General features: G+C 41.7%; 2 protein-coding genes across 11 annotated transcripts in view; one reads left to right on the top strand and one right to left on the bottom strand.

Annotated features, from left to right (window-relative positions):
* XRCC4 (X-ray repair cross complementing 4) overlaps positions 1–12,065 on the bottom strand; it is a 197,554-nt gene extending 185,489 nt beyond the window's left edge. For 2 of the 10 annotated variants that reach the window (XM_053296235.1, XM_053296236.1), the window contains exons 1-2: positions 11,550–11,667; positions 1,658–2,293 (exon numbers count right to left, since the gene is read on the bottom strand). Coding sequence is in view for 3 of the 10 variants with exons in the window: in XM_053296232.1 (XP_053152207.1) it covers positions 1,604–1,610 (7 nt within the window). In the remaining 7 variants the exon portion in view is untranslated. The other 8 variants (XM_053296232.1, XM_053296239.1, XM_053296231.1 and 5 more) reach the window with 8 other exon arrangements.
* TMEM167A (transmembrane protein 167A) lies at positions 11,718–23,031 on the top strand. Its single transcript, XM_053296242.1, has 4 exons — positions 11,718–11,836; positions 15,210–15,319; positions 17,736–17,770; positions 21,276–23,031. Exons 1-4 carry the CDS (start codon positions 11,834–11,836, stop codon positions 21,344–21,346), a joined length of 219 nt encoding a protein of 72 aa, XP_053152217.1. The 5' UTR covers positions 11,718–11,833; the 3' UTR covers positions 21,347–23,031.
* Positions 23,032–25,123: the final 2,092 nt, after the last annotated feature.

Raw genomic sequence — 25,123 nt, 5'->3', positions numbered from 1 at the left:
ATAGCCTTGGAGCCTGCTATAGCCTACATAGCTCCAATCAGACCCATCCTGGCCCCTAGATCAGGAATTCTCAACGTTGGGTCCCCAGATGTTATTGGACTTCAACTCCCATAATCCCCAAGCCCAGTGGCCTTTGGCTGGGGATTATGGGAGTTGAAGTTCAATAACATCTGGGGACCCAACGTTGAGAATCCCTGCCCTAGATGACTTCATTAGGTCAAAGGGATGGGTCTAATTCATACTAACAGATTTCTAGACCCTGGTGCATTTTGTTGAGATTACTGGCATCCATTGGAAAAAGGACCTATGGGAAGGTCTAGCATAGACTAATGTTCATGAAAGCCAGAAACAGATTTGCACTGCCATAATCTCACAGCCACCATTGAACTCCAGGCATTTGTAGAATTCCATGAAAATAAAGATGAAGGTGATTTATGTGGCATAAACATTTAACCCTTTAAATGAGATTCCCCTTTGTTGCTTTGATGTTGTTGACAAAATATAGGAAAAATCATACCTCTATATATTATGAGTCAAAAGTTCAAAAAGTTAAACAAGTTGTTCTAATAAGAACTAATCAGCCTGCTTTTCTTTTACTGTCTCTACCTCTGGACTAAATTTGGTGCAAATCGAGGTCCACAAGTTAGATCTCTTGTGCCTCAAATGTTCATGTGTCTGCCATCTTGGATTGGGGTGGATGTCATAATTACAAACTACACCATTGGGGCATCCCTATGTGTCCATTCAGCTGCAGCAAATTTGGTTCAAATTGGTTAAGCGATTCACAAGTTAGCCCACTTGCACCTCAAAGGTTTATGTGTCAGCCATCTTGGACTGGGGTGGATGACTTCATCACAAACTACACCGTTGAGCTGTCCCTATGTGTCACTCACTGCAACTGTACCAAATCTGGTTCAAATAGTTTAGGCAATCCACAAATTAGCCAGGTTGTGCCTCAGACATTCAGGCAGCCATCTTGAATAGGAGTGGATGACATCATTACACACCATGCCATTTGGCATCCCTATGTGTCCCTACAGATGTAGCAAATTTGGTTCAAATCAGTTAAGCAGTTCACAAGTTAGCCCACTTGTGCCTCCAAAGTTTATGCATCTTGGATCGGGGAGGATGACATCATCGCAAACTACGCCATTGAGGTGTCCCTATGTGTCTCTACAACTGTACCCAATTTGGCTCATATTGGTCCAAGCTTTGCAAAGTTGATGGGGGAGGGGGGAACACATGGACACACACACACAGAATGCTGGGTGATCTCATAAGCCTACTGAAAAGTAGGCTTAAAATCACTCACATTTTCAGCAACTGTCCCTAAACATCCAGTAGATTATTGATATGCATGACTGTGATTTCTTCTGAAGGCGTTTAAACAAACATTATACAGAGTTTGCTTTTATTTGACACTGGGGGGAAAAGATATTTAAAATTCTGCATAAGCTTTTGAAAATTACTGATATGGTGGCCAGTTGAATAACAACCACTAAGATTTTTATCTACACATTATCACTGGTTTAATTATAACAGACTGGTAATGCCAGTGTTTTCTAGCACCACTTCATTTTGAAGATACTTAAATCAGACCCACTTTTCATCCCATAATAAGCATCTCTGGGCTAGTAACATCCAGATGGAGGAGTACCTTGGCATGCCTTTAAAGATTCAATAATGCTGCTTCTGTAGTCATAATATGTTTACCGTTTCTGCAAAATTAAACTACACAGTCTCTATGTCTCTTGATGAATACCAACGAACACTTTACGGAAACTGATTGATTACAGCAATAGGAAAGCCAGTGTTTTACTCCTGAGGGCATGAAGACTCATACTACGTATCGACACCTCACCATATATCTACTAAAGGAACAGAGATTGACTTGCAGGTGGGAAGAACAGAATCCAACCCCAAATTGGAACATCACTGGCTATATTGAGAGCATCAGACAGTTGACGATTGAGCTGCTCATCTTTAGTACTTTGTGTCTGTCGTGTTTGGCATCTATGATCTTTATTAGGCAATGCTTCCTTCTGGGGAAGAATCAGCTGTTGGCTGGCGTGTAATTAGTCAGAGTCTGCTCCATGAACAATAACAGTCCACAGTTACTGATGAATAAACAAGACACTTTAAAAAAATTAGCTGACAAATGATTTTGTATGCTGCTTTGGACAGCTCTGAAGCACACCACAAAAGCCAACTCTTAGGTTTCCTTCATTGCTCCACAAAGTGTCATTGATATCTCAGCTTCAGCTTTCCATTTCTGGCATGCAGAGATGTTTTTCTTCAGAAAGAGAGAGAGAGAGAAAGGTTTAAGCAGCAGGTGTTTCAAAGTTCAAACATTATTCTAGGGTAATTCAGACCTAAAAGAAAAAGGACTACAAATCTAGCACAATTACATTTACAGCCCAATCCATTCCAAATTGCATGCAGATCCTATCCGATCCTGCTTCATGGCAAGAATAATGTAAACAAGGGAAACCATCAAGAAGTGTCCCTGCATCTGCAAAATGCAATTGGCCATCATGTTGGGCCAGTACAGCTACTGGGTTCCTACACTGCACCAGTGCAAGCAACTTAAGCAGTACCAGCTTCCACAAAGCTTTGCATGACTCACAGGGAGCCACAGAACGGAAATGATGGAGAAAGGCCAAAGGAGTGGCAACTTTAGACTTCAAGCTATTTAAATACAATAATCAACACCATTCCTTGGGCAAAATGGAGCACCCAATATAGAAACAGGGGGCAGGAGACACATCTGCTGTATTCGTGCCTTGGGACATTTAGAAGTATCAAGACCATCCCTGCACAAGAACCTGACAGCCTGAAGCTCTAATCCAACACTCCCGAAGACTATGTAGGCCATTTAATCAGAATAGGGTTTCCAGGCCTTCACCAAGAAAATTGTGCCTGCATCTTTAAATCAGTGGCTGACATCTAGACTAACCCTGTGCTAATGTGCCAGGTTTTCTATAGTGCAATGGGAGGGGAGCGATTTTGGGTAATCTCCCCTTCCCTATGGGGTACAGGCAGTTGCAGAGGGGAGATCACAAAAAATTGTCCCCACATGTCAGAAAAGCCTGGCATGCCAGCACAGGATTAGTCTGCATATTGGCCAGGGTTTCTCTCAATTGCTTCATCTGATGACCATTCAAGTTCCTTCCAGTCATCGGGAATTCCAGCAGTGGAGGCCAGCATGTAGTGGAGGCCAGCCATACGGTCACCCAAAGAGGAAACTGTCTTAGTTGAGGTGAAGCAGGGTCAGCACATTCCCCCTAAATACATGGCCTCACAGCCAAGCCCCTTTCTTGGCAGTACCTCTTCTCTATTCCTCTTCCTTCTGGGGAAGAATCAGCTGTTGGCTGGCGTGTAATTAGTCAGAGTCTGCTCCATGAACAATAACAGTCTCATAGGAACACAGGAAACTGCCTTATATCGAGTCAGACTATTGGTCTATCTAGTTCAGTATTGTCTACATTGACTGGAAGTTGTTCTCCAAGGTTTCAGGCAGGGGTTTTCCCCAGCCCTATGTTCTGAGTGCAAAACAGATCCTCTACCACTAAGCTTACGGCCTCATCCACAGCTTGGCGGCTCAGGGCTCAAGCTTGGCTGAGCCTTCAACCACACTAAGCAAGGGGCAAGAGAACACACGTCCAAAAAAAGAGTTAAATTTGCATATCTGGGGGGTCAGGGATTGCTGGAAATGAACTCAGAGGTCATTTCCAGTGACCATTTTGTAAAAGGGAGCCATTTTGTGGCTCATCTAGTTTAAAGAAAACCTCTTTTTAATGTGAAAAACTGGAATAATGGAACAATTTGGACTTCTGTGAGGTACTCTGGAGGCACTTGGAACATGGTAGGGCTCTTTACTTGGAGATGTCCTCCACTACCACCATTTTTGCCCATTTTAACCAGAGTTTTCCAGCTTCCAGGAACCTAAGCTGGGCCCCCACCCCCACCCCACACATCCCCACTGACTTGATGGTATCCGCGGTTTTGTCATCTGCGGTAGAAGCAGGGAATGGATTGTCTGAATCAGGCCATTATTGGTGTAAACCACAGATACCGAGGTCCACCAGTATACCACTTCCATCCAACACCAGATTTCTCCACTAGATATTATTTATTTATTATATTTGTATAGCACCCAAACTTCCATCTCTGGGCAGTTTACAGCAATAATAGCCTAATTCAGAAAATCCCCAAAACCATGGTTTATTGTATCAAAGAACACAAACCAAAAATCACAGAGCCCATGCATTCTATCATGGTTTGTAAATCACAGTCAGGATGACATGGAGCTGTGGTCTAACAAGCAAAGATTTCTTCATGCACAATGTGAAGCTAAAAGGAGAGGGGGGAGCAGGCTTGGCATCCCTTCGATTTGCAATCTGAACCAAGCTAATGTATACAATGTATGTGATGTATATGGTATGTAATTTTACAACACAACAATACACATGCAGATACCTCTGTATATCTATGTGTGTTTTATGTTCTGCTCACTTTTGCCAAAACATCTTAGAGGAAGTCTCATATCATTTATTTCCTTCTCCAATAAAGGAAGCACATGTTTCATTTATGAGAGTAAATGATGGACCTAAAGCAAGTACTTTTATGGAGTTTCATTATTATTGGAAATCACTTCCCCAGAAGATGGAGGCAGTAAACCTCAATCCTCTAGTGTGTTATGTAGTGAAAGACCTTTGGATCTCTTGAAGGCAACTGAAGCCAAGACTTATTGAAGACTCAGTCACAATCAGTTTCCTGCCACCTGTACTCCTTTGTGTATTAGATGAATTTGAATTTGGCCTTTGTCCTCATAGCCACATGGGATTTCTGGATCATTTTAAATAATTTTCAGCTAAACAATCAAATTGTTCTGTTTCCAACTCAAATTGACTGCAACTCTTGCCATAAAGGGGAATGTAATTAAAATGAGAAACTACGTAGAAATTAATAAACCAGTCTCAGGTGTGGTCTAAATTTAAGATGGAACTCATTATTATTATTATTACATTTATATCTCACTCTTCCTCCAAGGAGCCCAGAGCGGTGTACTACATACTTAAGTTTCTCTTTCACAACAGTCCTATGAAGTAGGTTAGGCTGAGAGAGAAGTGACTGGCCCAGAGTCACCCAGCGAGTATCATGGCTGATTGGGGATTTGAACTCGGGTCTCCCCAGCACTCTAACCACTACACCACACTGGCTCATGAACTTTACATTAAGGCTCCAGAAAGGTAAGGGGAGAGAGAGAAAGAAAAGGTTCTCTTTTTCAGAATCTTAAAGCTGATCCAACAAACTGAAGAGATTGCTTGAAGTCAGCTATCACTGAGAAAACGAACGGTTGATCTCTTAAGTCGCAAAACGAAGAAGACTTTCATACCTATGTATGTGCCAATAACATTCCAATATGCTAATAACATTCCAATACCACAGCCACAAGATCAGTAAACAAAGAGAAAAGAATGCCGCCAGGCCGAATTATTGCAAGTACATACAAAAGGTTCAACTAATATATAATAGTTATGGGTTCATATATCAGAATAGTCGAGCAGACTAAGGTTATATCACACATGATGCTGTGTGTCACACATTGATGCTCTGCACAAATTCAAGTTCCATGGTGAGGACACAGTCTCAAAGATCAGTTTCAGTTTGTGACTCCTGAGGATGTGGACAAGCTGCTTGGAGCGGTGAGGCCTACCACTTGTTCTCTTGACCTCTGTCCAACATGGCTTGTCCGATCTAGCAAGGAGGTTGTGTAAACAGCCTGGTGGAAATAATAAATGCTTCTCTGAGGGAGGGCAGGATGCCTCCTTGTCTTGAGGCACTCATTAGACCTCTTCTAAACAAGTCTGCATTAGATCCCTCAGAGTTGAGCAATTATAGGCCTGTTTCCAACCTCCAATGGCTGGGCAAGGTAACTGAGAGGGTGGTGGCCTCTCAGCTCCAGGTGGTCTTGGAAGAAACTGATTATCTAGACCCATTTCAAACTGGTTTTCGGGCAGGCTATGGGGTGGAGACTGCCTTGGTCGGCCTGATGGATGATCTCCAATTGGGACTTGACAGAGGAAGTGTGACTCTGTTGGTCCTCTTGGATCTCTTGGCGGCTTTCGATACTATCGACCATAGTATCCTTCTGGAACATCTGAGGGGGTTGGGGGTGAGAGGCACTGTTCTACAGTGGTTTTGCTCCTACCTCTTGGATAGATTCCAGATGGTGTCGATTGGAGACTGTTGCTCTTCAAAATCTGAGCTTAAGTATGGTGTTCCTCAAGGCTCCGTACTTTCTCCAATGCTTTTTAACATCTACATGAAACCACAGGGAGAGATCATCAGGGGATTTGGAGCTGGGTGTTACTAGTCCGCTGATGACACCCAGATCTACTTCTCCATGTCAACTTCTTCAGGAGCTGGCATATCCTCCCTAAATGCCTGCCTGGAAGCAGCAAAGGGCTGGAGAATAAACTGAAGCTGAATCCAAATATGACGGAGGTACTTACTGTGCGGGGTCAGAACTCTAGAGACTATTTTGATCTCCTTGTTCTAGATGGGGTCACACTTCCCCAAAAGGAACAGGTTCGCAGTCTGGGAGTACTTCTGGATTCACACCTCTCCCTGGTTTCTCAGGTTGAGGCGGTGGCCAGGGGTGCTTTCTATCAGCTCCGGCTGATACGCCAGCTGCGCCCGTTTCTCGAGATCAATGACCTCAAAATTGTGGTACATCTGTTGGTAACCTCCAGACTTGACTTTTGTAATGCGCTCTATGTGGGGCTACCTTTGTACATAGTCCGGAAACCAGTTGGTTCAGAACGCGGCAGCCAGGTTGGTCTCTGGGTCATCTCAGAGAGACCATGTTACTCCTTTACTGATGGAGTTACACTGGCTGCCAATAGCTTTCCAGGCAAAATACAAAGTGCTAGTTATAACTTACAAAGCCCTAAACGGCTTAGGCCCTGGGTACCTAAGAGAGTATCTTCTTCGTTATGAGCCCCACCACCCATTGAGGTCATCTGGGGAGGTCTGTCTCCAGTTGCCGCCGACCCGTTTGGTGGCTACACAGAGACGGACCTTCTCGGTCGCTGCCCCGAGATTGTGGAATGTGCTCCCTGCTGAGATACGATCCTCCCCATCTCTGGCAATTTTCAAAAAACACCTGAAAACCCATCTTTTCACCCAAGCTTTCTCAGGTTCCTAAATTTGGGGTTTTTAATATTTGGGCTATTTTAAAATTCAAAACCTGATTTCAGGGTTTTTAATCACTGTAATTGTTGTTTTTAAATGTTTTTAAATTGTTAATTGTTGTGTTGTTTTTTAATTTGTTTTAGTTCTTTACTTTTTTCATGGTTTGTTTTAATTGGAAAGCGCCCTGAGCCATTTTGGAAGGGCGGTATCCCAATTAAATAAATAATAAACAAACAAACAAATAAATAAATAAAGGTGTATTGGGATTTCATGGCAGTCATTACTTCTACATTTTTGTCATACCGCTACACAAAACTACTCACACACAAGATATTGAGTTCTGCTGTGGACCAGATTTAGGTGAACGAAATGGGGCTTGCAACTATTGTCATAACCAGATCTCCAATGTTTATCCTTTGTAGAGTCAAGAGGTCTTTAAGTATGATCTGCCTGTCCAATGATTGCTGGATCCTAACCTTCAGGGGATTTGCTATCATTTTCACTAGCTCCTTTTTCTCTGGCCTCATTCACACTTGGAATAAGCAGCCACCTAATGGCACAGTGGGGAAATGACTTTAATAGCAAGCCAGAGGTTGCCGGTTCGAATCCTGGCTGGTATGTTTCCCAGACTATGGGAAACATCTATATTGGGCAGCAGCGATACAGGAAGATGCTGAAAGGCAGCATCTCATACTGCACGGGAGATGGCAATGGTAACCCCCCTCCTGTATTCTACCAAAGACAACCACAGGGCTCTGTGGGCCCCAGGAGTCGTCATCAACTCGACGGCACACATTTTACAGACACAATTACTCCCAGGAACACTCTCCTGAAATTTCACACTGCCTAGGGACTGCCTTGGTTTACCAAAGAACTGAGGTTAATGAAGCTGTAAGAATAAAGGCTAGAACAAAAATGGCCAAAATAACCATATCACCACCATTTGAAAGCCTAAATAAAGCAATCTTGCATCTGCCACTACTATATCTGTGGAATGTTGTCCTGTAGAGCTGTTCTCAAATCTCAAGGGGACCATGATAATCACACTTCCTCAGATTTGACAGCCTTCCATAACACGTTTCCTTGACAATTTGCAAAAAAAAAATTTAAAAAATGCATCCATTCGAACTTGGATACAACTGCTGAGTCAATAGTTATGGCCAAGGTGTCAACGATACCCACATCTCAATTGCTTGGATCACTTCTAGTGATTGTTGCCTAAGGATGCGGAAACTGCTTGGATTGCAGCCTGAACATGCACATGACCAGGGACGGGGGTAGAAAGGCGCACTTACACCCTTCTACCTCACTATTAGCCCAGGTAAAAAATTTGGGCTACCCAGCAAAGTAGGGTTAGGGTAGGGGTAGGCCTGGGTAGGGCTGTTCATGTGCATGCCCTCTATGAGTCTGCATAGATCTGGTTGTCCACTGAGTTTTAAGACGGGCCACCATGGGAAGAGAAGAAAGTGCCAAGCTCCCTCCCTGGAATCTCCAAAGATAGGGCTCATAGAGACTCTTGCCTGCAACCTTGGAGAAGCTGCTGCCAGTCTGTGAAGATGATACTGAGCTAGATGTACCAATGGTCTGACTCGGTAGAAGGCAGCTTCCTAGTTTTCTATAGTGTTTCCTATGTTTCTTTAGTAATCGTTACTTTAGTGATTGCATCCTTAGGCAACAATCACAGCTTCCTATGTTTCTTTAGTGCAGAAAGGTAGTCTGTCCCTCCCAAAACCTGATATAAAACCACTCTGGAATGGGTCTAGGGAATTTTTTCATCTTGGAGTAGCTAATTCCAAAATGACATGTTAGAAATAGGCCAGTATCTTTTGGCTCAAGGGACATTTTCAACTTGTGATCCACCACTGACTCTCTTAATACTGCTGGATTACTGCTTTGCACAAATATAGTTTTAATAAGCCATAATGGGCAAGGTTTCAATGTGCACACCACGTGCATAGAGCTGGGCGGTAAGAGCGCCCAGCAGCGGGGGAATCCCGCAATGCACCATGCTCCTGGCGCGGTGCATTGTGGGCTGCCAGAGGACTTCCTCCTTTGGTTCCCTGCTCTGCCATTCACTGTGGCATCAAAGCCTAATGGGGAAGGTTGATTGTGTGCAGGGAGGCAGGTAGGAGCCTGCCTCCCCACCAACCCTCCCCAGTTTGGTCATGAGAACAAACTTATAGTTTTCATTTATAACAAATGCAATGTAGACATGAGACTTCCATCCCAAACATACTTAAGACAGCAAATCTATTTTTAGCCATAGCTTAAGATTTTATATTTAAAGTCTGGACACCTTTGAATATTCGAAAAATATAGCTACTCAGAATATTAAAAAAAAATAAAGCTACTTAATTTTTTCTGAAGGACAAATTGCTCTTATAAGAATCAGGTGCTTCCCCAAATCCAGATTAAACACATAAGCAACTTTCATACATACAAATATTCCAGTCTCAAGGGACCAATGTTAAGACCAGAGTTCTTTTCATGCATGTGGCTTCTTTGACTACTTTTATCAATTAACTCCAGACAGATAGCAGCTTTTATTCTTATACGATGAAAAATGATATGCAATTAAATATTTGTAAATATGATATACTATTAAATATGGAGCATCTGCTTGGCAATTGTTGGATACCCTGTTTCAGTTCTTTGCTCTGAATCACCAAAGTAATTCTTATGTTCTTGCTGGAGTATCAATATGAATCTTCTAATCTGCATATGACTTCTACACATCAGAGAACAAATTCATATTTCAACTGTTTGTGTGTTTCACTAAACGTGCAATAATCTTATTCGCTATAAAAAAAAAAAAAACTTCAATAGGCATTCCTAGGAAACTAATTGAACAAGAAATATTTGCCTACCACTTTTTATAACTCCTTTCAATTAAATATAGTAAAAGGGAAATAAACCATAAGGAAGGAGTCACCTTCTTATGTAGGCATTTTACAATGTGGTGTAATGGCTAGAATGTTTAATCAGGGAGACCCCAATTCGAATCTCCACTCAGTACAACACTCACAGGGTAACCTAGGCTACGCTGAGCTGCTTTGAGAAAAAGTGGGTTTAACATATAATTAATGAATTAAGTTCAAGACTCAGCCTCGAAGACACTTCGATTGATAAAGGGCCATCAAGTCGATGGCTCTTAATGATCACATAGATAGATTCTCTCCAGGATGATCTGTCTTCTACCATACTCATCTAGGGAACATAACAGAGGAGCCTTACCCAGAGCTCCTGTAGCTGAATTACATTCTATAGGACAGTGAAGGGAAGATTTCAGACAAGCAAGGTCTACTGTTGTTGTTTACTAGGTCCAAAGTACCCATGTGTCAGGTGCAAAATAGTGGGAAGTGGGCAGATGCACACTTATAATCAAGCAGTAGGGTAGCTCTGAGCACATGCTCAGTCTAGGGACCATTTTCAAATCCAGAGCAGAGGTTAGAGTATTTTCACACACAAAAACCCATTCCTGGTTTTCATCTCAAACTTTGCTTCAACAGCTTAAATCTAGGGAACTCTTTCTGCTTGTTTCTATTAGTGATTTCCAGTCTATTGTTGCTGCTGTGGCTCTGTCTCTGCCGTTTTCTAGTGTTTATTATGCTGGTGGTTTGTTCGTTATTTTTGTGGGTGGCTGTTTATTTGTAAGCCGCTCTGCCTGGTCGCTGTAGCAGAAGCGCACAGGGGAGGGAAGGGGTCACTAAGTTTTTTAAGCAAAATAAATAATGTTAAAGATGGGAGTCGAAAACCCATTGCTGATTTACCGCGCATTACCCAGAATTACCCTACAAGCAAATACCTATCTACCTTTTGCCCGCCCTGTTCCCCAGAGCAAAGACAGCCAACCTTGGGCTCTCTCGCTGTTGTTGGACTACAATTCCCATCATCCCGACCTGCAACGACTGGGAATGATAGGAGCAATAGTCCAACAACGGCTAGAGAGCCCCTGGTTGGCCACCACCCTTGCTCCGGACCATGACTTGCAGGAGCTCTTTTTGCCTCCAGCAGTAACCACAGGGAGCTGCAGGTGAGTTAGCCGAGGAGCTCCCAAGCTCTGGCCGCACACACGAAAGCAACAAGACGGCCCACCTCCACGGAAGCTTGCCAGGCTCTCCTCTGGGGCACAAAAGAACCCGAGACGTGAAGGCGGGGAAAAGAAAGAGCTTTAAGTGTCTTCCCCCGCCTTCCTCCATCCCCCGTTCAGGCTGCAACGAAAAGCTCTGTGGCACGCTAAAGACTAAAATAAACGCTTCGCAGTTTTGGTTCGCTTCCGAGCTCTGCTATTTAGACGACAGCGGGGGAAGAAGAGGGATCCACACGGACCAATAGCAACACGCTCCTACCTCGCACCGCACTAGAGCTTCCACCTTCCTTCCTTTAAAAAATAATGACAATTTTTAATATCCCTCCCACCCCCTCCTTTACTGTAACCAACGGCATCCCTCCCTCTCTCCGATACGCCCATCCTACTCCCTTCGCCAATCAGAGCGTGGATTCCCCTCTTCGCTTGTGCCTATCCGGGGCCACCCTTTCCCCAGCCAATGAGAAGGCTCCCTTGGAAGCTCTCTTTCCGCATCCCTCCCCGTTGTTACCGGATGTGTGATGTGGCTCGAGGCGGTGCGTAACTATGGTAAGAGAGAGGTACCTTGGGGGTGCTACGGGGCTGCTTTTGGGTTTCTTCCTTGTCGGTCCCCGTCTGGGTTGCCTCTGTGTGGGCTGGAGTTCTTCATTCGGCTAGGGTTGGGAAAGGGGCCGCCGAAGTTCCCTCGGAAGTAGGGCTTTAATGTCCCTCACCAAACGCTGTTCGTCTCCCTTTATGGTTACTTCCCCTTCTCCGACTTCCACCCTCACAAGCACGACCTTATAGAAGGCTAGCAGCGGCCTAGCCTAGAAGAAGGCTGTAGGGGCTATGAAAAATGGGGTCTTCCTGGGACGTCATACATTATCTTTGCCCTCACCCACGTGTGATGGTGACCTTCTCGTGGGAAAGCTTTTAAATACACCCTTTCGTGAGTCCCTCCCACCTTCTAGAGTCTTCCCAGTGACTTATTTATAACCTGCTTTCCAACTTGATATTTTTATCTTCACTATTCAAAACATCAGGATATTTTCTTTTTACTTTCCCACAGAGCTGCCCTGCAGTTCCTTGGGAAAGCTGTTCTAACAGTCTTATTGAGCATTTATGTAGAAGATATTTTATATAGTTCTAGTCTCTTTAAGATTAGATTTCATTTCACTTTGCAAATTGCCACTTGCATGAAGCACAGATGGCTAAAAAATTTGAATGGGTGCCTCCTCTTGAGTATGATTGGTATTATTATTAGTCTTTTTATATGGCACTTATGAAACCACAGTTCTCAAAGCAGGTGACATAACACAAAGGAATGAGAAAATTGTTACTCCCCGCCACAAAGGGATTTACAATCTCAAAAAAAAAAAACACAAGGAAGATTCTAGCAACAGCTGTGGGGAAGAATACTGTGATGAGCTGAAGAGGGTCAGTTGATCTACCTGAACTGAATAAAGATGCCTCTTTGCTCTGTTAGAGTAGATGTCAGGTGGAGGAATCCTGTCTACATGTGAAAACCTGCCCTTCCTAAGTAAAACTAAATACTTCATTCAAATATGTGTGTAAACTGCCTTGAAAACCTATCTGTTGCTGTTGCTTTTGATATACAAGAAACAGATGCCAACCTCTTTCCAGGCACAATGAAATAAGTCAGCAGCTGACATCCTGAGTAACAAAGCACACATGTTAGTAGGGTGCTCATGCTCAGAAGTATCAGTGCTCTTGAGAAACAGCCTCAGTGCAAGATGCCCGAGAGCTCTTGCTGCATCCCACAGACTCTACTATCATGCACACTTCATTACTTAGGATGTCAGCCACCAACACTAGGACAAAAAAAGCTAGAGCCTACCTGTGATGTTGATCTATCTAAAAGTGCTATGGTCAAGATCTGAATTCATGCAACTACCTCTATGTAACAAAAGGTGCAAGTGAATTTGTGATACAGCACAGTAGCCTGATATTCAACAACATAAATGGTCATTCCCCACCTCCCCGCCAAAACAAAAGAAAAAACAAGATAGACCATGGTGAGCCCACCATACACCTAAAGGAGGTCTCCAAATCATGATTATGTAAATACACTCTCTTTGCAACTCAAGTCAAATCCTATGCCAAAAACATGCCTTGTTTATCCAACTAATATTCAAGCATCCCCGAGACTAAGGACAATTTCAATCAATGAAAAAATTCTCAGCTAATGAACAGGATTATTTAAACTAGATTATCTATGTAATAAAAGAGGATGGATTTATAACATATTCCAATCAAAATGTATACAACAGTGCAAGTTCTACATAGTTCCTTAATTGAGGGAGTTCTCATGACCCATGCAATGCCTCCAGTCTGGGAATCAGGAGATCTGCAAACCATGCACGTTCCAAATGTCTGGTTGCAAGAACCCCAAAATTTTGATCAGGATCAGCAACCCTAGAACAAATCCCAGATTACTGATTAAAAATATTGGATTGTACAGTGCCAACCCTATACTGCTGAAAGAAGTGAAGGTTCTTATGACCAAAAATCAAGAATGCACATAGCTAATGAATCTCCTAATTCCTGATCTGTAGGCACTGCATGCATCCTTTATATGTCAGACATTAGTTATTTTTCAGAATAGATCACAAGTACCACATCAAGTATACCACCACTTGTAAAATTGAAATAGACAATCCCTTTATTATGGTTTCAGGGTAACATTACCAGTAACCTGGGTTTTAAAGAATGTTATGATGCTGTTGAACTACAACTCATCAACATTCCCAGCCTTGTCTCCCAAGTTTAAGAACTTCTGCCCTAAATAGATTATATGGCATGTTTATTTCACATAGATTTAATAAACAAAATTAATGCTGTATCCCGTGTTAGTTTTATGTGCTGTATAAATCTCAGAAGTTTTCCAAATAGCTGTAAATATTTGAACTGAAATATTTAATTACTACCCACACGGCCCGCTCCCCCCCCCCCCGCCACATGGTTTCTGGCTGGTTTTCAAGCCCATCAATCCCCTCCTCCTGTCCGCCGCCTGCTCCTGGTGGCCAGGCCACCACCTCCTCCTCATCCCAGAGGCCATTTTTCTCCCTGTCCCCATTGTTAGTCTGGCAGCTGCTCGCAAACTCTTGCGAGAGATGCCACACATGGGATTAACGATGGGTACGCCTAGGAGAAAATAATATATAGAAGATTATTATTTATTATTATTTAAAATATTTCTATTGCCTCTATATTTCAACTGCCTTGAAAACCTATCTGCCCTATCTCAGATCTCATCAGCATATACTTGAAGTTGGGGTTTTTTCGTCCCAATGTGCATCACTTTACACTTGCCAAGATTGAACTGCATTTGCCATTTTGTCACCCACTCCTCCAGTTTGGAGAGATCCTTTTGGAGCTCCTCACAGTCCGTTTTGGACCATATTGCAAGGAGGACAAAATGGGTCTTCTCAATAACATGAGGCCTGACCCTTGCTCACAGTGTATCCCCAAGGGGAAGTTATGGTATGCGTCTGTGCACAGAGCACACAAAGATGCACTATACCCACCAAGGGTCCTTAAAATACACAGTATTTTCATCATGATGGTCATTTTGCTAGTTGTGTGATAAATACTAAGCAGGAAATCCAGAGCTTCTGATCACTCTATTTTTCATTAACTATTTCTGTTTATTTTGCCAGTTAAAGCTTCAGATTAGGTTTTGCTTTATATTGTGCTACTAAGGGTAGCCTTGTAGATGACCATGTTTTGGAAAGGGAATAATCTAGTATCCATTTCTCTATTTAAAGATTCGGGGAAGTTTTGGAATTGTCCTCATGCAACCAGCCTTCAAAGTCCCAACTTTTCTACTTGCTAGTAGATAGGAGGTTGCTAATGACTGTGACTGGAAGAATTTTTAAAACTTGACCTGTAACATCTATTTTGTGCTTCTTTTTTCTTTCAGTCTGCAATTTTCAATTTTCAGAGTCTGCTGACAGTAATCTTGCTGCTTATATGTACCTGTGCATATGTAAGATCTTTGGCTCCTAAACTACTGGATAACAATCAAACTGGGTATGTAAATGTGTATAATCCTTTCAGTGAGAATGCATGTATAGGTTTTTTCTTTACAACTCAATGTAAAAGTGTTCATTTCAAATGTGATCTTTAAGCACTAAAATCTAATTTTAGTATCATTCATTTAGTGCAACAGATTGTCGTCTTCATAAAATTAAGACTTCATTTTTTATGCTAAGGAGGCATGGGATTTTGCTCCTAGAGCCCTAGAGAAAGGAAAGCAGTCTCTCCCCACCAGCTGCCCCCTCCCCAGCGTGCCATTAAGTACAAAGGTCAGTGTTCTGATTAATGCAGCATGAGCACTGCATGTTCCGGTGCTGCTGAAGGGTTCCAGATTAAGGCAGTGCCAGGGCTTGGGGATGAATTTTGTTGTTCTCCCCTTCCTCCAGAAGCACACATGAAAATTTGTCCCTAGGGGTTGCACAACCCTCAAAGATATGTTTTCAGGTGGCACAGGGCACTTCTGGGGGAACGGGAGATAGGCAAAGTTCACCTCTGCACACACGCTGGCAGCGCTGAGTTAGTCAATCACATCCGCAGCATACACAGATGTCATATAGTTCCTGTACTGTGTTAGTATGTTGACCAAGGTGGATAGCATTTTGTTAACAAGACTCAAATAGCAATAAGCAGAAGTGAACAATTCATGCCTCCTTGGTTAGAATACTAAAGTCTGTGCTGCTTGGCTGGAGGTGATAAATGAAGGGGAGCTAGTCTGTATCCAGCATTGAAAGAAAAGTCTGAATTGGGCACCACAATCAAGGTTTAGATAAAATTAAATAAGCATGGTTTTAAGGCGTTGGGTTTCGTTTCTACTAAATATCAGTAGTGCAACTTTTATCTGAATCATACCTGCCTTATTTGCACATTTAAGTGTTCCCATAGTTGTCTGGTAAGTTCATAGGTACAGACTTGGTTGTTACCTCATGGCCTAGTGCAAAGTTAGAGCTTTTGTTCTACCATTAAGAACAGCAGTTTCTCTCTTTGTATGTTTTGCCTGTTTAGCATCAAATTTGTTGAATCTTAAGCCTTACTTCTGTGTGAAATGGAGTTTTGTCATTTAATCTCCTTTATTAAAGTTATTTTTGTGCATCTGTGATGCTAATTTTATTGCAGCACGCTATAGTTAAACATCCCCAGGCAAGAGAAATTTCTAAATTCAAATTCAGGGTTGTGCTGTTGTTTGAGACACCTTTGGCATATACACACACAGGATGTATATACAAACAGGAATCTTTGTAGGCATGTGCACGGACCGGTTCGGAGGCCATTCTAAAGTCCTCCAGACCGGTCCGGACACAGGGTGCTTTTGGTTCAGAAGGGTGGGGGGGTTCCATTAAGGGCGGGGGGGGCTTTAGTTAACCCTCGCAACAACCGCGCAGTATTTCTTTGAGTAATCGGGCGGCAGGATAGCTCCCTGCCGCCCCCTTCCAAGTCCCGCTCGGCTGGCGGCCGCCCCCAAGAAGACCCGCGTCATTCCAAGAAGACCCACCCGTGCCGCTCCGTGAAGTGAAGATCTGTGGCGTGCCAAGATCTGTGAAGTGAAGACCCCTTCCCTGCCGTGAAGCCCCCTTCTTGCAATGCAAAATCCCTCCCATTGCGAAGGGGCGGCGGGAGAACTCCCCTGCCATGCCCTTCCCCTTTGCCGGTCTGCTGCAAATGGCTTCTAAGAAGCCTTTCGCGTGCGCGAAAGGCTTCTTAGAAGCCATTTGCTGCCAGACCGGCAAAAGGGATGGCAGGGAGTTCTCCGCTGCCCGTTTTCTAAAAGGAGCCTTATAGAAAAGTCTATAAGGCTCCTTTTAGAAAACGGGCGGCGGAGAACTCCCTGCCATCCCCCTTGCCGGTCTGGCTGCAAATGGCTTCTTAGAAGCCATTTGCAGCAGACCGGCAAAGGGGAAGGGCACGGCAGGGGAGTTCTCCCGCCACCCCTTTGCAATGGGAGGGATTTTGCATTGCAAGAAGGGGTCTTCACGGCAGGGGTGGGGTCTTCACTTCACGGATCTTGGCACTCCACGGATCTTCACTTCACGGAGCGGCACAGGTGGGTCTTCTTGGAACGACGCGGGTCTTCTTGGGGGCGACCGCCAGCAGAGCGGGACTTGGAAGGGGGCGGCAGGGAGCTATCCTGCCGCCCGATTACTCAAAGAAATACTGCGCGGTTGTTGCGAGGGTTAACTAAAGCCTCCCCATCCTTTTTGGAACCCCCCACCCCAGTGCCGGACCGCAACTCCGCGGTTCCGTGCACACCCCTAAATCTTTGTGCTGATTTCCAAATAAAAAATCCTGTGGAGCATGCCTGAGCCCTTGGAAATTGCTCTTTAGATCCCAGCCACCACAACTTCTAAATCTTTATTCAAATTGTATCTATATGGTTTAAGCATGAATGTTGCATATTTTTCTTTTTTCTTTTCAGATTATTGGGCATATTTTGGAAATGTGCCAGGATTGGTAAGTATTGGAGTGTGTGTTGTCCAAAAGTATTCAATAAATTACATGTTTTATAGCCATTCGATGTACATGTGTCATCTAAGCATTGACAAATAGAAAATAAATTTTGGTCTATGACCGTAAATAAACATGACTTGACTTGACTTGACAAATAGAAAATCCTAACAGTATGATTTCCAGTTTCTCTTTCTATATATATAATATTACTCAGAGCTCTCTTTTGCCATTTTTAGTGGTGGTAACCAGATCTCTTAGTGAAAGTTTACTGGTATTACAAATTAAAACATATATAGATAACAGCATTCGCTCTATACCATGTTGTTGTCTAGTATAAATTCCAGAAGAAAATTACTTTAGACACTGTGTCTGTCTAACCTCCCTCACAGGGTTGTGAGGGTAAAATGGGACAACCCCATGAATGTCACTCTGAGCTCTCTGAAGAAAGGGCAGGATATAAATAATAATAAATAAACATGAGGAGTGTGATGCATCGAAGTAGCAGTTTCTCACCATTAAAAGACTTTTAGAGGATTTTTATCCCCAATTAAGAGCCCCAAACTGTATATGAAACAGGTGATTGTAGGATCTCCCATCGTTGCTTTGATAACTGGGAGAGGCTGTTTGAGGAAGGGGTTAAACTAACCCTCCCTGCTGCTATTTGTTCTGTGGGGAGGGGGATAAGAAAGAGGTATAGCATCTGTATCTCCTTCCTCTTCTCTTCCTCCACCCCCAGAGGTAAATGTAGGAGATAGTATTTTGACTGAAGAACATCCAGTTTGGTCTTGTAGGGCAGCTTCACATGTCACAACAGTAAGTAAGTAGGAGAAATGCCCCAGTTTCGAGCAAGTGCTATTGGGTCCCCTCCACTATCCAAAATTCTTAAGCCAACTTCAAATGTTGGTTACGAATGTTGGGTTGACCGAGGGACTTGACATTCTCCACTTGACATTGGAGGCTTAACATGACACGAAATGTGTGCAGCTGCCGGCTTGCGCCAGGAGTATGCGTTCGCCAGGAACCAGTGCTTTTCTCCTACTTTCAGCTGTAACATGTGAAGCTGCCCAAATGGTAGGCTTTACCTGGTTTTGTTATGATTACAGTAAGTTACAAATGAGCTTCTCTTCTGGTGTTTCTGGAATTCGGTTTGTTCCATACGAAAATTCTGGAAAACTATATGTGGTTTCCTCCTCCCTCTGCCTCTTTAAGCACTTGTTCTCTTTTTTCTATAAAATATAAGCCAGACCTAGTCCACTGTAGCATACATCTCGTCTCCTTGTGAGTGGAGGGGGCTTTTGTATGTCTTCACCTTATAAACAAGCAAGCTGTTGTCTATTTGCATAGTAGTTCTAACATCCATTTACTTCTAATGAATGATGGATGCCTCTTTCTAGAAAATTTAGAGCAGAGAAGTACAACACATATGAAGACTGTAAAACTGTAGGAGGTGAATTTCCTCAACGTTAATTTTAAACAGATGTGAAATTGCAGACATTAATTCACACAACATTTGTAGTTTAATTAAATGTGTGCCAGATGATGACAATGTCTTGTAATGTAATTGTGGTAGCCTTGCTTAGGAGAAGAGTCACTGCAATGTTTCTTGCTGTGGAAAGATTTATTTGAGAAAAGGTTTCTTTGAGTATTTCTTTGAGAGTTGAGCAGTCAGAATATATGAGAGGATGTTTTGTATTCGTATTCATTTGAACACTCCACCAACTCAGAAACTTTAGCATTTTTTAACCTACTTTCCAGTAGGTTTATGAGATCATCCAGCATTCCATGTGTGTGTCCATCCGTGTGTCTGTTCCCACCCGCTCCTCATCAACTTTGCAATGCGTGGACCAATATGAACCAAATCGGGAGTAGTTGTAGGGACATATAGGGACACCTCAGTGGCATAGTTTGTGATGATGTCATCTACCCCAATTCAAGATGGCGGGTGCATAAACTTTTGAGGTGCAAGTGGGCTAACTTGTGAACCCATTCACCCAGCCTCAAGGGCAGGGTGCCTCTGAGTGCCAGTTGCAGGGGAGTAATGGCAGGAGAGAGGGCACGCCCTCAACTCCTGTCTGTGGCTTCCAACGGCATCTGGTGGGCCACTGTGTGAAACAGGATGCTGGACTAGATGGGCCGTGGGCCTGATCCAGCAGGGCTGTTCTTATGTTCTTATGAACCGCCTAACCAATTGAAGCAAATTTGCTACAGGTGTAGGGACACACAGGGGCACCTCAGTGGCTTAGTTTGTAATTATGTCATGCTCCCTGATTCAAGATAGCGGACATGTGAATGTTTGAGGTGCAAGTGGGAACTGATTTCAACCAAATTTGGTACAGTTGTAGGGACACCTCAAGTGCATAGTTTGTGATGTCATCTACCCCAATTCAAGATGGCAGACACATGAACATTTGAGGTACAAGTGGGCTAACTTGTGAACTGCTTAACCGATTTGGACCAAATTTATTCTAGTTGCTGTGATAGTGATAGGAAAGTAGGCAGATTTATTCTTACTAGAACAACTTGTTTTCATTCACATAGTTTTGAGAATTAGAATTATTGTTGATATTTTAACAGGGTGTGTGTATGAGTTGCATTATTTAACAAGAGGATGTTCTTCAAGAGTTGGTTTGTTAAATGTATATACTGCTTTTCCACAGAGTTCACAAAGCAGAGGATTTTACAGCCTTAAAGATAAGCACAACATATTGGCTTCAAGCCTTGGATCTCAAACAATGCTCTTTGTGCAAGGGAAAGACTGTTTATTTTTCACTACATGTGGAAAGGGTGAGCAGTAGAGTACAGTAACACTAGAGCAAGATGCCCTTGATCCCACAATAGTGATGCTGTGGCTTCCTTCATTGAATTACACTCTCTTTGGGAGCTCAAAGCTATTACTAGATATGTGGCCTGACCTATAGAAAGCATTGCCCCCCACAAACAAACTGCTAGTATCTAGTATCTCTAGATTCCTAGAGGTAGGGAGAGATATGTTCTTTATGGGCCCATGCTACTGTAGACTTAGTATTTTATTTGCATAAAGTACTGCAGAGCATTTAAAGAGCCAGTGTGGTGTAGTGGTTAGAGTGCTGGACTAGGACCGGGGAGACTCGAGTTCAAATCCCCATTCAGCCATGATACTTGCTGGGTGACTCTGGGCCAGTCACTTCTCTCTCAGCCTAACCTACTTCATAGGGGTGTTGTGAGGAGAAGCTTAAGTATGTAGTACGCTGCTCTGGGCTCCTTGGAAGAGCAGGATATAAATTTAATAAATAAATAAATATTCAATACTCTCCCTGGAACTGATTTAGGAAGAAAATGCAGTTGGAATTAATATGTGCCTTGGCATGTCTATGTGCTAAGTGGATATTGAGTGGCAAAGAAAATCTACCCCGAAATTTGCATGTACTTTTCATTTTCTCTCTCTCGTGTCTTCCAACTTGGTGGTATTACATTGCTTGCCTGTGTAATGAGAACTACCTAGTAATTCAATTTTTTCCTCTTCCTTTAGGTGAGCGGAAGAGCCCTTATGTAGCTGTGTGCTGTATAGCTATGGCCTTCAGTATTCTCTTTGTACAGTAACAATTGGGAAATGTCAGGAATATATTTGTCAAACTGCAGTGGAATAAAAGACTCTGGAAGACACAAACGCTGAAAAACATGTTCTACACCTCCGTTTCTTAGTACATAATGGACAAGAGAAGCTTTTGACAATTTTTTTCCATATTTGTGTTAGTAAAGCAATGGTGTGTTAAATTATATAAATGCAGTTATTAATGAACACTCATTCTACAGAGTTCTTTCATGTGAACTCTGTTCTAATTTCAGTTGAGGTATTTTAAGACAGACAACTAAAAACCTAATTAATATTCCCTTTGGGGAGTTGATTTGATAGTAAATACCAACTGTTTTTGGAATTTTTATTTATAATGTTCTTACAAAAATCATTTTTAAAATAAGGACAAACATGTTAAATAAATTTTAAAGCATAGGTAAAACATAAAGTAAAACCCAATCAATATCAGTGTACCATTACAAAAAATATATATAGAATAACTTTGTGAAAAGACAAAAACAGATTAGAGATAGAAAATTTTGAATTAGGATCTCTTATGAAATGTCTAACATGAAGATCGTTCTAGATTTTACAAGTCAAAAAATCAAAGACTTAAGTCTTAAGACTTAAGTCTTTGATAGGAATAAAATAACTACAATACCAGAATATGATTGTACAAATAATTGAACCTGTTCATTATACATTTATCAAGCAAATGCTTCTAAGTGTTAAGGTCAACCCTTTTTTTGTTTAAATAGCATCTTTTAATAAATGGTTTACATAATGATGTGCAGTGATGATCTCTTCAGACTGTTGTATTCTGAAGTTTATCTGAATGCATAAGATAAGTATTTATATTTCATCCATTAGGGGTTGAAGTAAAATTCCAGATTCTCCCAGAAGCTCTTCTGAAATTTAGCCTTTAAATTGTTTGACCAATAGTTTCCCACTAGTATGTTCACTACTACATATGCAGAAACTCCAACAGTTTTGATGAACATTGTCAACTGAAAATTCCTAATGTGGGCTTCTGGTTAGCTGTGTATTCGTATTACTGTTACTACATCTTACTAACCAATTTCCTGAATTCCCTCAAATGTATTTTTGTACCTACTAATTTTTGCAAATTATTTATTAGTCTACTTGCAAGAACTTTGTTTGTAAAATGAGTCATATTTTTTTCAGAACTCATCTATGTAAATAAAAAATGAGCAAGTGTAGTATAGCACTTCAGCAGCTATTGCTAAATCCTGATTTGGAAGATAGCACAATCTGGCATATTTTCTGGAGAATGTTTGGCACATGGAAGTCTTCACATATTTACGATAATTTATAAAACTAGGAGAAGACATCAAGAGCCATTGGATTCCTATTCTTTGCTAATTTTGTGGTGTGTGGTATAATCCTACATTTAGCATTTTTAGACCAAGAATGCAAAGAACTTACAACATGTATATTTCAATGTGTGGTGTTTGTCTCTTTAAGCTCTAATCACAAGAGACTAGCCATGACCATTTCTGAAATCTGTTTATAGTATTTCATCTTGATCACTGGTAACAATCAAGCTTTCCAATTCTATCATATGTATCTATCCAAAATGTTCAAAGCTTTGTTTCTGGCAGTTCTTTTAAGAGAGTTGCAGTTCCATAGCTGCAATTGAACTTCAACATAAAACACTGAGAAATTAAATAAAATGTTATTATCCTTTGTTGATCTATAGTACAGAAGTGTATAATACAAAATCAGTGTTGGAAATGGTTTGCCCCTTTAAAAGAGTAATTTAACAATGTGAATTTACTTTCAGAAAGTTTGTCCTCTTAATTATGTTAAAATGTGCTCATATATTACATGTGTTATCCAACATCCTATCAAACCATGTTCACGCTATCCAGTTTTTATAAATGCATAGTTTTATACTTAACAGGAATCAAGAGCAGAATTGTCTCAGTGGGATAGATCCAAAGAAAGTTAGTCATGACTGTGTACTATTGAAACCTGTGAAACAAGTTAATTGTGATTAAGGAAATGCTTAATTGGATTTAGTGAACACTTTTCTTGATACAAGTGTGTTTGTGTTTGAAGCTGCAACTCTGATATCTCAAAGAAGGAGTCTCTTTTTAACGAGGAGTATTTTCTTCTCGTTTTAAACTCTTATGTTCAGGTTGTCCCCACAGTTTCCCCCTTAAATTATGGTTCTTTAGTATTAAACCAGCGTTGGTATATATCCAAATCAACCACCAGTCTTCAAACAAACAGGATTCATTTTGAAGAAAGTTGCAATTTCCAGTCTTAAGTTATGTTAAGAAAAAGATAGGAGAAACAAGCATCCCCTTAGTTCTCCACAGTTTGATGTATATTCTCTGTAAATGTCTCGAACATACTGAATTATGATTTTGTTTATTGAAGAGATAACTCAAGGATGAATTTTGGAGAAAGGTCAATAGGATCATATGTCTGAAGCCATTTTACCATAATAATTAGTTTTCACAGGTTTTTGAATTATTTTAAGAATGAAGAGGAAACTAGGGCATGGGGGCAGAACCTGTTTTATTATGGCATTTCTTGCCAAATATCTTAAAGTGTAGATTCCACACAGTGAGTGGAGTTGGCTTTACATACAAATGTAAAATGAAATATTCCTGGCAATGTTTTGATCTTGTCCCATTTTAGCAATTGACACAAGTGATTATAGCAATTGGGAATGTACGTGACATGTCTGCTAAAGGAGTACAGACCAGAACTAAATCTCTGCAGGATGACAAATGAGCAGCATGATGGCTACAATTCTGTGAATACTTGGCTGGAGAGACTGATCCCTCCGAAAAGAGTTATGAGGAAAAGCAGCCTCTAGGAAAATGTGATCTTGTGTAGCCTTGATGTATGCCCAAATCCACCCCAAGGGAGCCGATAAGTTTACACAATCATGGGATTTACTTGAAGACTTAGACGCTTTGAAATTACTGGATTTTTAGGAGCTCTTGGCCTTCAGGCTCCAAGATTATGAAATGTGGCTTGTCCTTTAAGACCTTTTACCCACAAGTCGCATAAGTTTGGTTTACCTTTTCTGTGCATATTTATAATTGGGAATTTTAACTATGTGAAAGTACAGAACTGGAAGGTGGTAATAATGTGATGTCAGGTTTCTTACCTGTGAAGCAAGGATCTGAAGATAACCCTTTAGAAGGTTAACATATTTATAACTGGCTGCATTTACATAAAAGGATCCTGGTTAAAAAGTTAATTGAGATTAGTGAGCCCAGCAGGTTCACACAGAATTTCAGGGTGATCCTGGTCAAACCACTCTGTTTAACCAGGATAGATTGTGTAGCCAGTTTGTGTAGACAATACTAGAACTAGATGGACCAATGGTCTGACCGTATAAGGCAGCTTCCTATGTAACCTGTGTTGCCGGTGGGGGCGGGGGGCACTTTAAGAAAAGAGCATAGCCCTGAGGAAGAATTTATCAGAAATTGTATTTGGATTTCTTGTTACATTTTAGGAGAGGGATTACCAGCTTGAGACTTGGTTCAATTCAGCAGTCATTAATCCAGTTATCAGTATTCGCTTGAGTCTTGCTTCATCTTTGTGTATTGCATTTTTTGGTACTTTCCCGCCTTCTTTTTACTATTTTAGAAAAGTATCCATGGGGGCTGGGGGAATCAAACTTGAATACTGAAATAACTCATATAGAACTTTCACATCTGGCCTTTTTTCATAAACCAATAAATAAGATCCCAGTGCTATGAGAGAGGGAAAGCCCAGCAAAATGATGAATGGGTTTTATAGACACCCATTGTACTTGG

This window comes from Hemicordylus capensis, chromosome 2 (assembly GCF_027244095.1).
Source record: "Hemicordylus capensis ecotype Gifberg chromosome 2, rHemCap1.1.pri, whole genome shotgun sequence".
Lineage (NCBI taxonomy): Eukaryota > Metazoa > Chordata > Lepidosauria > Squamata > Cordylidae > Hemicordylus > Hemicordylus capensis.
This window is presented reverse-complemented; position numbering and strand designations above follow the sequence as displayed.